This window comes from Prionailurus viverrinus, chromosome B4 (genome assembly GCF_022837055.1).
Source record: "Prionailurus viverrinus isolate Anna chromosome B4, UM_Priviv_1.0, whole genome shotgun sequence".
Taxonomy (NCBI): domain Eukaryota; kingdom Metazoa; phylum Chordata; class Mammalia; order Carnivora; family Felidae; genus Prionailurus; species Prionailurus viverrinus.
This window is the reverse complement of record NC_062567.1, coordinates 34,542,806-34,555,967: the sequence shown is the minus strand read 5'-3', so window position 1 is coordinate 34,555,967 and position 13,162 is coordinate 34,542,806. Positions and strand designations below refer to the sequence as shown.

The window sequence follows — 13,162 nt, the reverse complement described above, 5'->3', positions numbered from 1 at the left end:
CTTTGCTCTCCAGGGAGTCATCGCTCTTGAGCCAGAAGGTGAGGAAGTGCAACATGCCCAGATGAAGGAAGGAAACCTACATTTACAGGGCATCAGTAGGTCCCAGAAGCTTTATGGACATTGTTTTGTCAACTCTCCCAACAGAAGAGGAAACAGGCTCCGAAAAGTTAGGGAACTAGCCAAGGCCACACAGCAAGTGAGTTGTTAGATTTTAAACCATGGTCAGTCTGGTTCTTCATCTCCCACTCGTTATATCCTGCTGCCTCCCAGCCCTTATACCTCCTGGCAGGCTTCTCTTGGCATCCTCTGTAACTCAGAGCTCCAGAAATTATGCTGTGCAGAAAAGAGCACTACTTTTCCATTTAAAGAACTCTCGCACAAGAACGTGAGAGAAAGATAGTTCAAGTTAAGGACTGTTCTTTATTCTGAAGTCACTTCCTTCCTACCTTTTCATATTCGGAAATGGAATGAGGTTTTTGCTTTTTTGTTTTCTTGTTTGAACAGAATAGTATGTTGGAAATCCTAAAAAGGAAAAAGATAGTTGTTCATTATATAGGGCTTACTGAGCATTTTACACACCTTAATTCTCTACCTTAATTCTCCCATAGAGAAGAAAGCGAGGCACAAGGTTAAGCAACTTGCCCAAGGTCACACAGCAAGTCGATGGCAGAGCCAGCGTGCAAAGCCAGGCTGTCTGGCGTGGAGTCCTACCTGCTGCAGCGCTGTCCCCATCTGTGCACTGGCCAACATTGCCTGTGGCCTCCTGTGTTCCCTCCTCTCAGGGACCCCAAAGCACTCACACCCTGGACCTGGCTCCCAGCTGGCTCATGGGCTGATGTCTTTCTTGAGTACACCTCTCCCAGCATCACTTATGTGGCTCCTGAGAGTCACCGTGGCCCATAGTAACATACCCAGACCGTGGTGGTGGTGGGGCGGGGGAATAGGTCCTTAAAGAATGAGTCCATTTTCTTTCCTAAAAGTCTTCCTTGCTGAGGCAATGGGTGCAGCTCAGCTGCGGCCAGATCCCTGCCATCTTTTCTGTCCTGCCAGCATGGAGTTGCAGGCCATTGCCCTTGGAGAGGGGCCTCCTGACCTGTGTGGGGTCTGCAAGATCTCGAGTGTTCCCGGACCTGCCCCGTGAGCACACTATGCAGGCTTGGTGCTGCTGCAAAAGCAGCCACCGCCACTTACGTAAGGACAAGGAGGAAATTTGCCCCCAAGGAAAAGCAGGAAATAATAAACACAAATTCAGGACAAAGATTCCTTTGAGAAGAGAAGGAATATGTGAGGTGTCAAAGGCCTCTAATGTGCCATTTCTTGAGCTGGGTACAAGTGAAGATTTTTCTTTACACTTTACATATGTTACTCATATTTCCATATGTAAAATGGCTCATAATAAGAGAAAAAATTAAATAAAATCCAGAGTTTCACTAGGTTGTAAATACGAAGTGTTTCCTGCACTGGCTGTGTGACGACTCTAGGCTGTGTGTCCAGAGATGGTTTTAAAGGCAGTGTTTCTGGAGCTTCCTTGCAGGGTTGGGTGCCACGAGGATGTCAGGCATGGGAAACGTCTTCTCTTAGGGACGATAACACAAGCAGACATAATCGGTGAAGAAATCTGAGGTGCATTTAAGGGTACAGTGAGTTCTGTGTCTGGGCTTAGAGAAACATGCATTTGTGAAATTGTGTGCTGTGTGTCAGGGAAGGGGCAGAAAGCGGGTAGGATGTCCTTAGAGCCTGATTTTGTTACCAGATCTATGCCTATTTGTGAGAAAATAAAATGCTCAAAATATTAGGATTCCAGTGGCAAGAAGATGGAATTAATCAGTGTGGCCAGTTTAGGAGCCTGTGAGGGAGGTGTCCAGAGGAAACTTCTAGATGAGATTTCCCTGGAGGACAGCAGGTTCTGATGTGCCCAGGTGCTGCTGTTCCCTTACGGGGTGGGCTGAGTAGGGGAGGCTGATGCCCACACTGGACATCTGGGGACAGTCTGCCTGGGCTGCTTCTGTGACCATCCTTGAGTGAGCACCACGGTACTGTGGGCCTGGATATGGGGAAGGCACAAGTCCAGAAGACTGTGGTTCCTTTGACAGGAAACCCCTACAGACAAAGCAAACCAGCCAGCACTTTTTTGGAACAGCTATGAGACCAAAGCCCAGAGTCTCCAAGGAGCTGACAAGAGAGAGCATCACTTACTCTCTCAGGGCCCTTGGGAGAGGGGAAGGAGAAGCATCTGTCACAGTCAATGAATCCAGGGCAGTTTCTGCAAGTGGATGAACCCAGAAAGCCACAGCTGCCCTCCTCCAGGGGTTTCTATTCTGAGACCTGGCTTCCAGCTTGGATAATGGAGGTCAAGGAGCCATGGGCTGGGGCAGGTGCTGCCATGGATTAAATGACGTAAGGGAAGTAAAGGGAGGCTTATGCTGTGTCCTTGGGTGTTGAGGGCAGAGGAGCCAGAGCCCAGCCACTGGGCAGGGATGGTGCAGTGTGGGCCTGGGGCCCATGGAGAGGAAAGGAGAAATGGAGAAAGCTGAGCCTCTCTTTCCTTCCAGATGTCAAAGCATTTTGCAGAGACTGTCCATTTCATGATGAGGAGACAGAGGTCCAGAGAGAAGTGGCATACCCAAGGTTATACCAAATGCTGCGGGCAGAAGCCAGATTGGACCTTGACTCACAGCCCAGTGTTCCTTCCAACACCTGGAGTAGCATTTTCTAGCCTGTCCTTAGAATGAGTACAGAGCGACTCTGTTTCCAGCACTGGCCCTCTGTTCACCTCAGATTTCCCCAGTACTATCTGGGACCCAGAGGATGCTTGGCTTTCCTTGCTTGGTGCCTTTATTCTGACCATCTATGATCACCTTATTGATTCAGACATGGGAGATAAGGAAGTGTTTTAGTAAAGGCTGAAAAATCTTCAGATGCGAGCCATGTTGTTAGCTTTTTTCTGCAAAATGCCTAGTTTCTTTGTCCCAAAAGCACTTTAAGAAAGGCAGGCAGGGGCACCTGGGTGGATCAGTTGGTTAAGCATCTGACTTTGGCTCAGGTCATGATCTCGCCAGGTTGTGGGTTCAAGCTCCGCATTGGGCTCTGCACTGACAGCTCAGAGCCTGGACCCTGCTTCGGATTCTCTGTCTCCCTCTCTCTGCCCCAACCCCCCACTCACTCTCTCTCTTTCTTTCTCTCTCTCTCTCTCAAAAATAAGCTTGAAAAAAAAAAAGAAAGGCTGGCAGAGTTTGGGCTAATGTAGTGCAATTGGTCAGGACTTCTGGAGGTTCTTCCCACATGAGGAATCCTTTAGCCCCCCCCAAACCCTCCTGACAAGGTCTCTAGTAATCGCTGCTTTAGCCTTGCACAGATGGGAAAACAGCCTCCCTCGGCCACCCACCAGCACCAACACCAACAAGCCCCTCAGGAGGTGGGCCTCTAGGTGCCTTCTCATTCCTTTCTCCACCTTCATGCCAAAGGCCATCACTCAAGCCAGCCTCCAGTAGGGCAGCATGGACCTAAGTGCCCTCTCCTGGCTCTTGCACAGTTCTCCAGTTACCTCCATCCTTCCAGCTCCTGGCAGGGGGTGACATGGCCTTGCCTGGGAGCCCAGGGAGGACACTCACTGACTTGAGTCAGCTCCCTGGCAGAGGCTGTGTGAGCACAGGGTCCTGCCAGGTGCATAGAAAGGCTGTATTTCCAGGATACTTGGGTGGCTCAGTCAGCAAAGCGTCTAATTCTTGATTTTGGCTCAAGTCACGATCTGATGGTTGCTGAGACTGAGCCCTGAATCCGGCTGTGTGCTGACAGCACAGAGCCTGCTTGGGATTCTCTCTCCCTCTCTCTCTCTACCCCTCCCCCACTCATGGGTGCACTTCCCCCCCACCCAAATAAATAAATAAACTTAAAAAAAAAGAGGCCATATTTCCCATTGTGGCCAGCATACCAGCCTATCTATGAATTAATTTTACCTTTCTCACTCTCTTTGAAAGGAGATATTCACATCCCCACTTTGCAGATGAGCAAACTGAGGTACAGAAAAGTTAGGTATCTTGCCCAAGTCAGCTAACAAACAAGTTGCAGAACCAGGGGCCTCACTCCACTCAAGCTCTCTTACTTGTGAACAAGGATGCCGTCGGTGCTAGGATAACAGTAAACAGTGTCTGAAAGCTCCCAGGTGGGTGGTAGCCAAACACTTTGTACGACCAGAGCTGCCTATGGCCCTTGGCACAGTCTTCAGCGTATGGCAGATAATCTGTGATCATCTCTCCAGAATAGTGTTTTTAGCCTGGGTCTATGGAGTCTCTAAGGCCTCAGAATGTGAAGGTAAAATTTGGCATGTATGAAATCATGTGCATTTTTCTGGAAAGAGAGCCCAGAGTTCTTTCAAGGTGTTTCAAAGGTGTTGGGAAACAGGAAAGGTTCTACAGGTGTGTGGGCAGGCAGACCCAGGTAATCTTTGCTGTCTAGAGAAGAAGGAAGAAGAAAGAAAAGCTGGTTGTGTCACTGATTTGGTTCTCTGGGAAGCAGACTCTGAGTTGAGGGTGCTGAATGTTTCCTAGAGGATGTGCTTGGGATCAACACACACGGAAAGGAGGGCAGGAACATAGCATGGGGCAAAAGAAAAAGTCCAAGTGACAGAAGTCCAACAAAATCCTCAGCCAGTCCCAGGTGAGCTCTGGAGGGAGAATGACCTACCAAACTTGCCCCAGGTTAAGTAACAATGGCTGAGCCTTTATATCCCTGCCTCAATCAGTCACTGGATTCCGACAGCTCTGGGAAGGACGTGACTTTGGGCCAAGGAGACACTGCCTTTGAGACACTCCCTGAAGGAGCTGAAGGGGCTGACTGCAGAGGGCAGTCTCCCAGAGCTGGGCAACAAGTCATTCCTTGAAGGAGAGTCTGGGTGGTGCATCACTGACCTTACCTCAGTACCTCTGCCCTTGGGAAAGTAGTAGAGATTAAATGATGTCCATCCATCGACCTGTCCAGCCATCTATCTTTTCATTTAACATTTATTAAACATGTATTATGAGCCAGCCCGCTGTGATTTCACTGGTGATAAAAAGGTGTACATGGCATAGTCTAACAGAGAGAGACACATCAATGAATAATTAGAACACAAAGTGGTCATTGCTGAAATAGAGGCGAGTGCCAAGAATTATGAGAGCACATTGGAGGGTGGGACTGATTCTTCCCAGGGGCAATGAGTGTGTCCTGAAAGAGTTGACAAAGCAGAGAAAATGGGGGTGGGAGATTAGGATCATGGAGAGAAGACATATCAAGGCAGAAGAAGGTTATTGAGAGACATAGTGGTCTGAGAGGGCTTGGCAGATTTGGGGAGAATTTCAGTGTGCACAGAGTGGGTGGATCACTTGGTGGAAATGTGGCTGGAAGGGGAGGTTGTAGTAAGATCACAAATGCTTCTAAGTCCACGCTGGTGGACCTCATCTCAGGAGTATTGGGAAGTCACTGATGGGTTTTGAGCAAAGTATTGACATTAAAGTATCTACATTTTATGAAATCAGCTTTGATATCAGCAATGATAGGATGGAGTGGTCACTAGAACTCCAGGGGAGTCATATATATGCCATGCTCTCCGGGCCCCTATCATCCCTCCAAGAACAAGTCAGCTTCCCACATAGGTGACACTCTCTGATGTGATGTTCAGTCCCAACACACAGGTCATTCTGGTCTTGGGCACATGTAGTATTCCTCTGAGCAACTGCTATTCCCCCAATTTCTCAAAGACTTTCATTTGCCATGCTCAAATCCTGTCTTTTTCTCATGTGTGGAATAACCCCCATTCATGGCCTGAGTCCTTGTATTTTTATTGGTCTAATGTCATATGGATGCCACCAAAGCCTTCTCAGAACCCTCTTGTTTTGGTGCCACCTACATTCTTTTTCCCTTCTCAAGTGGGTGTCCCAACCCAGGAAAGATTCTTGTGACTAGCATCTCCTTTATGTTATCAGTCACACTAAGTATCTCTAGGCTAGTGGGCTGCCATTCAAGGAATCTGTTTCCATACAGCTGGATAATGAGCCCAAGATAGCTAACATCACCAGCCTCTCTCTCCCCTCCTCTCCCTCTCTTCTCCTTACAAGAATCTATGCAGGTCATGGAGTGAATACCATTCACATGATTCCTGTCCAAGTGCCAGGCTGCCTGACATCTGACCCACTGGGGACAGCAGCTTCATGATATCAGGTCAGCCCAGTGAACTCTAGACACTCAAGGGGGCACAGCCTGTGTCTTGCAAAGTGTGATGTTCTGGACATTGGAACAATGGGCTTACGGTTCCATAAGAGACTGGGATTGAAGTAGATGATCTCTAAGTTGAAGTATATGGCCTTCTAGCTGCAACAGCTAGGATGAATATTCTAAACTCTTTCACTGGCCCATTTTTATAGATGGGGTACAGAGAGGGAAAGAGAGGCTGGGAACATTCTTTTGATGAGAAGTTTTAAGTACTCCGGCCTCTACAGCTCCCTGAAAAGTGACTACAACACAGATCCACACAAGGAGCATTGGACAAATGTCTGCCTAGGGCATACCTCATATTGTGACTGGTACAGCCAAGGAGACTTCCTGTAGGTGGTAGATGTGTATGGATTCATCAGAGGTGATGGATCCCATGATTTGTGATCCCCAACACCAAGGTCCTTCACCATGTTGTTGCTCCAGTGGGTGAACAAGAGTGGGAGGAAGCCTCTGTAAGCCAATTTGCCTTTGCTTCTCTCCCTAAAGACCATGGGAGTTAGTCTGGAGGTCTGGGAACATGAGCTATGATGGAAAAACCTTACTGTTTGTTTTGTGAAGGTTGAAGAGGGCTAAATGTTGAGAACCCCTTCTCCTTCCACATAGAAATTCTCCATGCTGTTTTTCTGGGAATTCCTTTGAGACTCCATGCTGTAGGTTTCCAGCTCCAAATACTGCCACCACTGTGGTCATCATTTATCAAGGACTACTGTGTGCCAGGCACTGTACTAAGTTCTTTGCAAGCTATATTTATTCCTCACAGCAACCTTGCAAAGGAGTTAGGATGCCTGTTTTGTGGAAATAGAGGCACAAGGAGGTTAGGCAACTTTCCCAAGTTCACATAGTAAGTAGCAGAAAGAGGATTCTAACCCAGGTTTTCCTGACATCAAAGCCCATGTTCTTTTCTCTGTACTGTATAATCTTAAACTTTGCCATATTGATGACATTAGTTCTGAGTCTCCCATAGCTACTTTATACCACACAAGTGAGTGGAGAAGTCTAAGGAGGGAAGGCAAGGACAAAGTCCTCTTTCTAATACTTTTCATCATATACTCAGATTGGGGGGTGTGTCATAGTCTCTCAGATCCCTTTGCATAGAGGTGGGCAAAGGCAGAGTTGGTTCCACCAGCCAGACAGTCTGGAACCTTGGGGCTGGTGGGCCTTGGTGGACTGGCTTTGGCACTAGAATCCAAGCTTCCAGAATTCCAAGCTTAGAGATAAGTAAGTTCTCATCATGTGACAAGTAAGGAAAACTGACACAGAAGGATGAACAAATTACCCAAGCCACAGAGCTAGTTAGAAGCATTATGTATGCATCAGTGTATGCGTTGGTGTGTGTGTGTGTGTCTGTGTGTGTGTTGGGGTGTGTGTGTGTGTGTGTGTGTGTGTGCATGCATGTGCATGTGCATGTGCATGTGCTAGAGATGACAGTGAGGGGTCTCCTAACTCCCAGGCCCTATGAATGAGTTCAGGAGATAAGGCCTTGGAGTCTGACTATATTCAGAGGGGTGGACCACAAAGAAGGCTATTTTTAAAATCTGTTTTGGTTTAACACAAGTAGTTTATTTGGGATAAGGTGACTCCAAGAAGTGCCTGTGTGGGGGTGGGGGATGAGAGAAGAGAAGGAAGCCAATACATGTTCGTTAATGATCAGGTCATGGCTTTGGCCACTGGGCATTTTTGGGAGATGACATGGAATGTGCTTTGGAGTTATTCTGCTCAAGGGATGAGAGGCCAGAGTATTTATTCACCTGCCTTCATCATCACTGGTTCAGTATTGTTATTGGGGGGCATCAACTCCCCCAGAACCTCTTGCCAAGCAGACTCCCACAGTAAAAGAAAGCATAGGGCTATTTTTAAAGGTGTTTGTAGTCCTGAGTAGCCACCAGTTCTCTAAAGATTCTGGAAAACCTTTTAGGGTGAAGAGGCTTGGGCATTAGCACCAAGAACAGTCTGGAGAAGAGATGTATGTATGACACTGAATGGTGCCCCCCAGGCCCATTGTGGGGGAGGCAGGTTGTGATAGGAGAGGGAAGAGCTGTATCTGTGTGCCCTATGGGAAGAATGGGTAAGTCTTATGACAAGATGAGTTGCAGTCAGGTCTTCAACCAGTGAAAACTGGTGGAAAAAAAACCATATCAGATAACTAGAGCTCATCCAACTATACAACTCGATTAATGGCCATACAGAAAGTGATGGAGGAAAGAATCATGCATATAAAGGGTTTCCTTAGGGAGTTTGGGGCTCCTTGTTGCTAGGGCCAGCCAATGTGTTCTCCTTTATGGGAGCAATGAGGCCAGGAGTATGGGGAGGATAGATGGAGATTGAGTGGAAGGGTTCGCCACTCATCCTTGGTTATTCTAGTACCAGGAGGCTCCAAAGTTGGGTGAAAGCAACACAAAGAGGTCTCTTTTCTGCCTGTTGATTTGGGGGAACCTTACATGGAGGCAAAACTATAGAGGAAAGAAACCCTAAGTATTGCCTGGCTTTTGGGCCAGGGTCACCCCACCTTCTATAAGAAAGGGAGATTGGAGGGCTGGACTAGGTGACATTAGGGTCCCTTCTAGTCCTGATCTTCTATCTCTGTCTGCTGTCCCTTGACTCTTGCTCTCCCTTCAATTCATCCATCAACAAGTATTAGCTGAGCACTGATCATCTGCCCAGCATTAACTGGGGAGCAGGGATAAAATAGAATATAGGTCCTGGACTCTAAGAGGCGATAGATGGGGGACATGAGTTAACAATGACTGAGCACTTACTCTGTGCCAGGCAGTGTGCTAAACACCTTATACATACTGACTCCTCTGCCCTCACCATAACCTAAAATAGGTACTAGTACCTCCACCATACAAATGAGGAAGCCAGAGATGGGCTCAGAAGAAAAGCAACTTAACTGAAGCCACACGGTGGTAGAGTATGGATTTGAGCCCATGCTGTAGCCACGATGCTTCTGCTCCTGGGAAATAGAGATAGACTCTCTAAGTGCAGCTCCTAGTGTGCTAGCAGACGGAGCAGTCAAAGCTGGAGTTGCTTGGGAAGGCTTCATGGACAGGTGGCTTAGCACTTGGCCTTGAGGGAAGGATGGAACTAGGAGACTGGCCAGGGAGGGGAGCAACCTGAGTGTATTAATTCCCCAGGGCAGGCTGGGGTATGACGGCTCCAGTTAGCAGGTATCTCCTTAGGGTAAGGAGGTGGGCAGCAGCTATGGCTCAGCCTCCTGGGGGCTCCATGGGAGGGGAGGAGAGGCCAGAAGCCAAAGACAGATCTTCCCCTGGACCCAGCAGGGCAACCACCCTTCTCTTTACAGACTCAGTCCTAAAAAGCTGGTGTCCGCCTGGCCTGGAGGGGCTTTATGCTCAGACCAGGCCTGTAAGCATCACTCCTTCCCCACAGTCATTTGGGCAGCATAAAGATGGAGCTGGTTCAGTGTGTGGATCAGCTTCTTTCCAGCTGCCTAAGCCACTGGCCAGGGAACCAGACCACTGATAATGATGATAGTTAACACTTATATTTAGCAAGGACTCTGAGCCAGGCACTGTCTTAACTTTAGCTAATGTAAGCCTTCCAACATCCTTATGAAGGAGGTACTATTACTGTGACCATTTTATAGATGGGAAAACAGAGGTACAATGAGGTTAAGCAGCCTGTTCAGGTTCCCATAACTAATAAGAGTCAGAGTCCAGATTCCAACCCAGGAAGTCTACTCCTACCTACTCTGCTCTACTGCAGAGCAGAGGTTCTAAGCAAGCAGAGGTTCATGAGCTCTGATCATAGCTGCTCCTTTCCTCTGCCTGGGATACCCTCTCCAAATTCAGGCTCTCTTCCTTGCCTGAAGTTCTTCCCTGCCAAGGTAGCCCCTCCCTAGAGGTGACTTCAGGAGGCACCCCAAGCCCCCACCACTAGGAAGGCCCATCGCTGCCTGAAAGGCCAGGCCAGAGTGCCCAGTCTCTCTCCTCACCCCGCACCCACATGCACCCTGTCCCGCTCCCCCCCAACCGAGCACCGTTGCCTTTTGTTCACAGCGATGGCTCCTGTGCCCAGGCCGGTGGGGGCATGGAGGACTCCGTGGTGGCAGCGGCGGCGGTGGCAGCCGGCAGACCCAGTGCCCATGCCCCGAAGGCTCAAGCCCAGGAGCTGCAGGAGGAGGAGGAGCGGCCGGGGGCGGGGGGTGCCTCCCCGAGGGCTGGCTCCCACCGCGCGGCCTCCCCCGGCCGGCAGCAGCCTGCCTTGGCGACGGCGCTCTGCTCCCACGCCCCTAACGCCTCCGATTACGAGCTCTCCCTTGACCTAAAGAATAAACAGGTACCCAGGGCCTCCAAGGGGGGCGGGGAGGGTGGTGAAGGGGCCCTGCCTTCGGGGGCTATCCAGGGTATCTCCCCACTTGGGCCCACCTCTGCGGTGCTGTAGGCACGCCTCTTTTGCCACTAGTTCTTCCAAATTGAGCTAAGTGTTCTGCCCATCCCTGTAGCCCAGTTTGTCAGGCAAGCAGCCTTAACAGGGCCTGGGCCACACCCTTGCAATGCCTGTCCCTTAGGCAGCGTGTTCAGAGGTCTGCTCCTCTTGCCATGTGCAGGATGCCTAAATTGCCCTCACAAATGTCTAGGCAGGTGGCCCACTGTTCTCTGGGGAAGCCCCTACCTCCACTGCTGCTTAGAAGAGATAGCCCACTCACATGTCCACCCAAGGAGCAAGCCCCATGTGTAGGCACACTTAGGTTCAAATGAGATGCAAAGATGGTGGTCTCCTCTGGGTAGACTGAGGATTCCCAAGATAAACCAAAGTCCCCTATTGGAGAACAAATTCCATTTGTGTGTGTGTGTGTGTGTGTGTGTGTGTGTGTATACTCATGTGCATATGCTTAGATAAAGATATCATGACTGAATTTTGTTAAGAAAGAACATTGAACTTGGAGCCATAGACATAGGATCCACCCCTTGGTCTTGCTCTAGTTAAGTCTGTGACTGGGAATGCCAGTTAAGCACTCTGGGCACTGGTTCGAAATTGGGAATTAGACCTTGAATCATCTCCAAATGTGTAGGTTTTAAAAGAAACATTCTTTAACTCCATGGACAAAGTGAGTTTGGGGAAGGAAAGCTAGTAGAAAGGTCCCTAAGACTGAATCAGGCCAAACCAACTTCATTTCTTTCCTTCAGCATCAAGGTCGGCTGGAGGTGGAACATCTGGTTTTCAGTAAAGTATTTAACAAAATCTCCCATGATATATATGTGGACAAGATAGGAAGTGAATCGGATGACAATATAGTCAGGTGGGTTGTTTTCAAACAGAATTCTCAAAAAACGTTGGTTTTTCCATCCATGCCGTTTCCTGGTGCCCTGAGCGGTGCACCGTCCTTGGTCCTGTTAAGTTCAACCATTTTTGACAAGGCACTACTTTCTAGTGACACAAAGCTAAAGGGAACAGCTAATACCTTGGTGATAGAATCCAAGATTTTGTAGAAATCTCATCCAGACATAAAGATTTAAATGAAAAAGTCTAAATGAAACAGGGAAAGAGCTAAAGTTCTGCTCTTAGCTTTGAAAAGCCCACAGCATTAGTATAAGATAGGCAGGCTTGGTCCTGGGAGAGAGAACTTGTGGCTTTGGTTGACTGTAAGCTCAAGATGAATCAATAACCAGTGAAATGGCTGCCAGAGAAGTGAGTATAGCAGCCTTCACAGGAGGGTGGATAAGCCTCAGTATAGGGGAGCAGCTGGCTGGAGCCCCACACTGGTTTCTGGTCAGGGCCTGTCTAGAGCCTGCCCTTGGTTCTTGGGGCTTCATTTAAGACAGAAGTAAGAATCATGAGGATTCCAAGGTTCTCCTAAGAAGGAAAATAGGATTGGCTGGAGTCATATGGAGAAATTGTAGACGTGAAAACAAGTTTTAAATATGGAAGAGCTGGCATGTGAAAAACGGATTTGATATATTTTCTATCATTCCAGTCAAAAATAGTGGTACTAACGTATGAAAGCTACAGAAAAGGAAGCTTTTAGCTCAATTAACAATTAGAGCTGTTAAAAATATAGAAAGTCCTGCTTGTGAGGTAGTGAGTTCTGTGTTACCGGGAATGCCCAGGCAGGGGCTGGAAGACAGTCCATCTGGAACACTACAGTGTGATGTGGGTGGTCAGTTGGCCCAGATAAGAAGTATTCTCAATCCCACATGACTATGCTCCTTGAGGACAGAGATCATTTCTTACCCATCTTTGTACCCTTCCCCCAGCATCTAGCAGAGTTTCTTGAACATAGTAAGAGCCCTCTGAGTGAATAATTTTTGAATAACTATGATGTGCAAAGCAATAAGAGAGTGGGGTAACAAAGAGAAAAAAGTGCTCCCTACTTGCCCCCCAAAAAATTGCAGTGCAATTTAACGAATATCCGGTGACTAATACCAAAAGAAACCTGTACTTCAGCTTAGGCAGGAGAGTTAGTTTAATTCTGACTGACTATGTGGCATATGGAGAGCGATACAGGCTTCTGATTGGCATCATGAGCCTTTTTATAGTAGACACCATTCTGAGAGATGGGTTTGCATGTCAAGCCAGCAGGCGGGAAAGTTGAGGGTGTGACAGGCACCTTTATGCTGAGTGAATGCAGCTTCAGGGAATAGCGCATCTCCTCTGGCTCATGTATCTCTCTAGGCCAAGCATAGGCTGGGGGCAGAAGGAAGAGGGCAAAAAGTGAGGGGGCTAGAGAAAAGTGATTAAAAACACGACACACATTTATAAGAGACTGAGCTCAACTCCTGTCTCTTCTGCAAATGAACTGTGTGATCTTGAACAAGTTGCTTAGGTTCTCCAGGCCTCAGTTGTCTCTTAACTCTTCGGGGCTTCATACACGCTATTCTCTGTGCCTCTACCACTAACATTCCTGCTCCCCCCCTCACTTGGCAGTCGGCCTCAATTTGTTCTCCCTCCT

The 13,162-nt window shown here is 48.3% G+C and overlaps 1 protein-coding gene across 1 annotated transcript in view; it reads left to right on the top strand.

Moving 5' to 3' along the window:
* IQSEC3 (IQ motif and Sec7 domain ArfGEF 3) overlaps positions 1–13,162 on the top strand; it is a 104,852-nt gene that overhangs the window by 45,623 nt on the left and 46,067 nt on the right. The window contains exon 3 of the mRNA XM_047867497.1: positions 10,269–10,548. Coding sequence (XP_047723453.1) covers positions 10,269–10,548 — 280 coding nt within the window. The remainder of the gene's footprint in view (positions 1–10,268; positions 10,549–13,162) is intronic.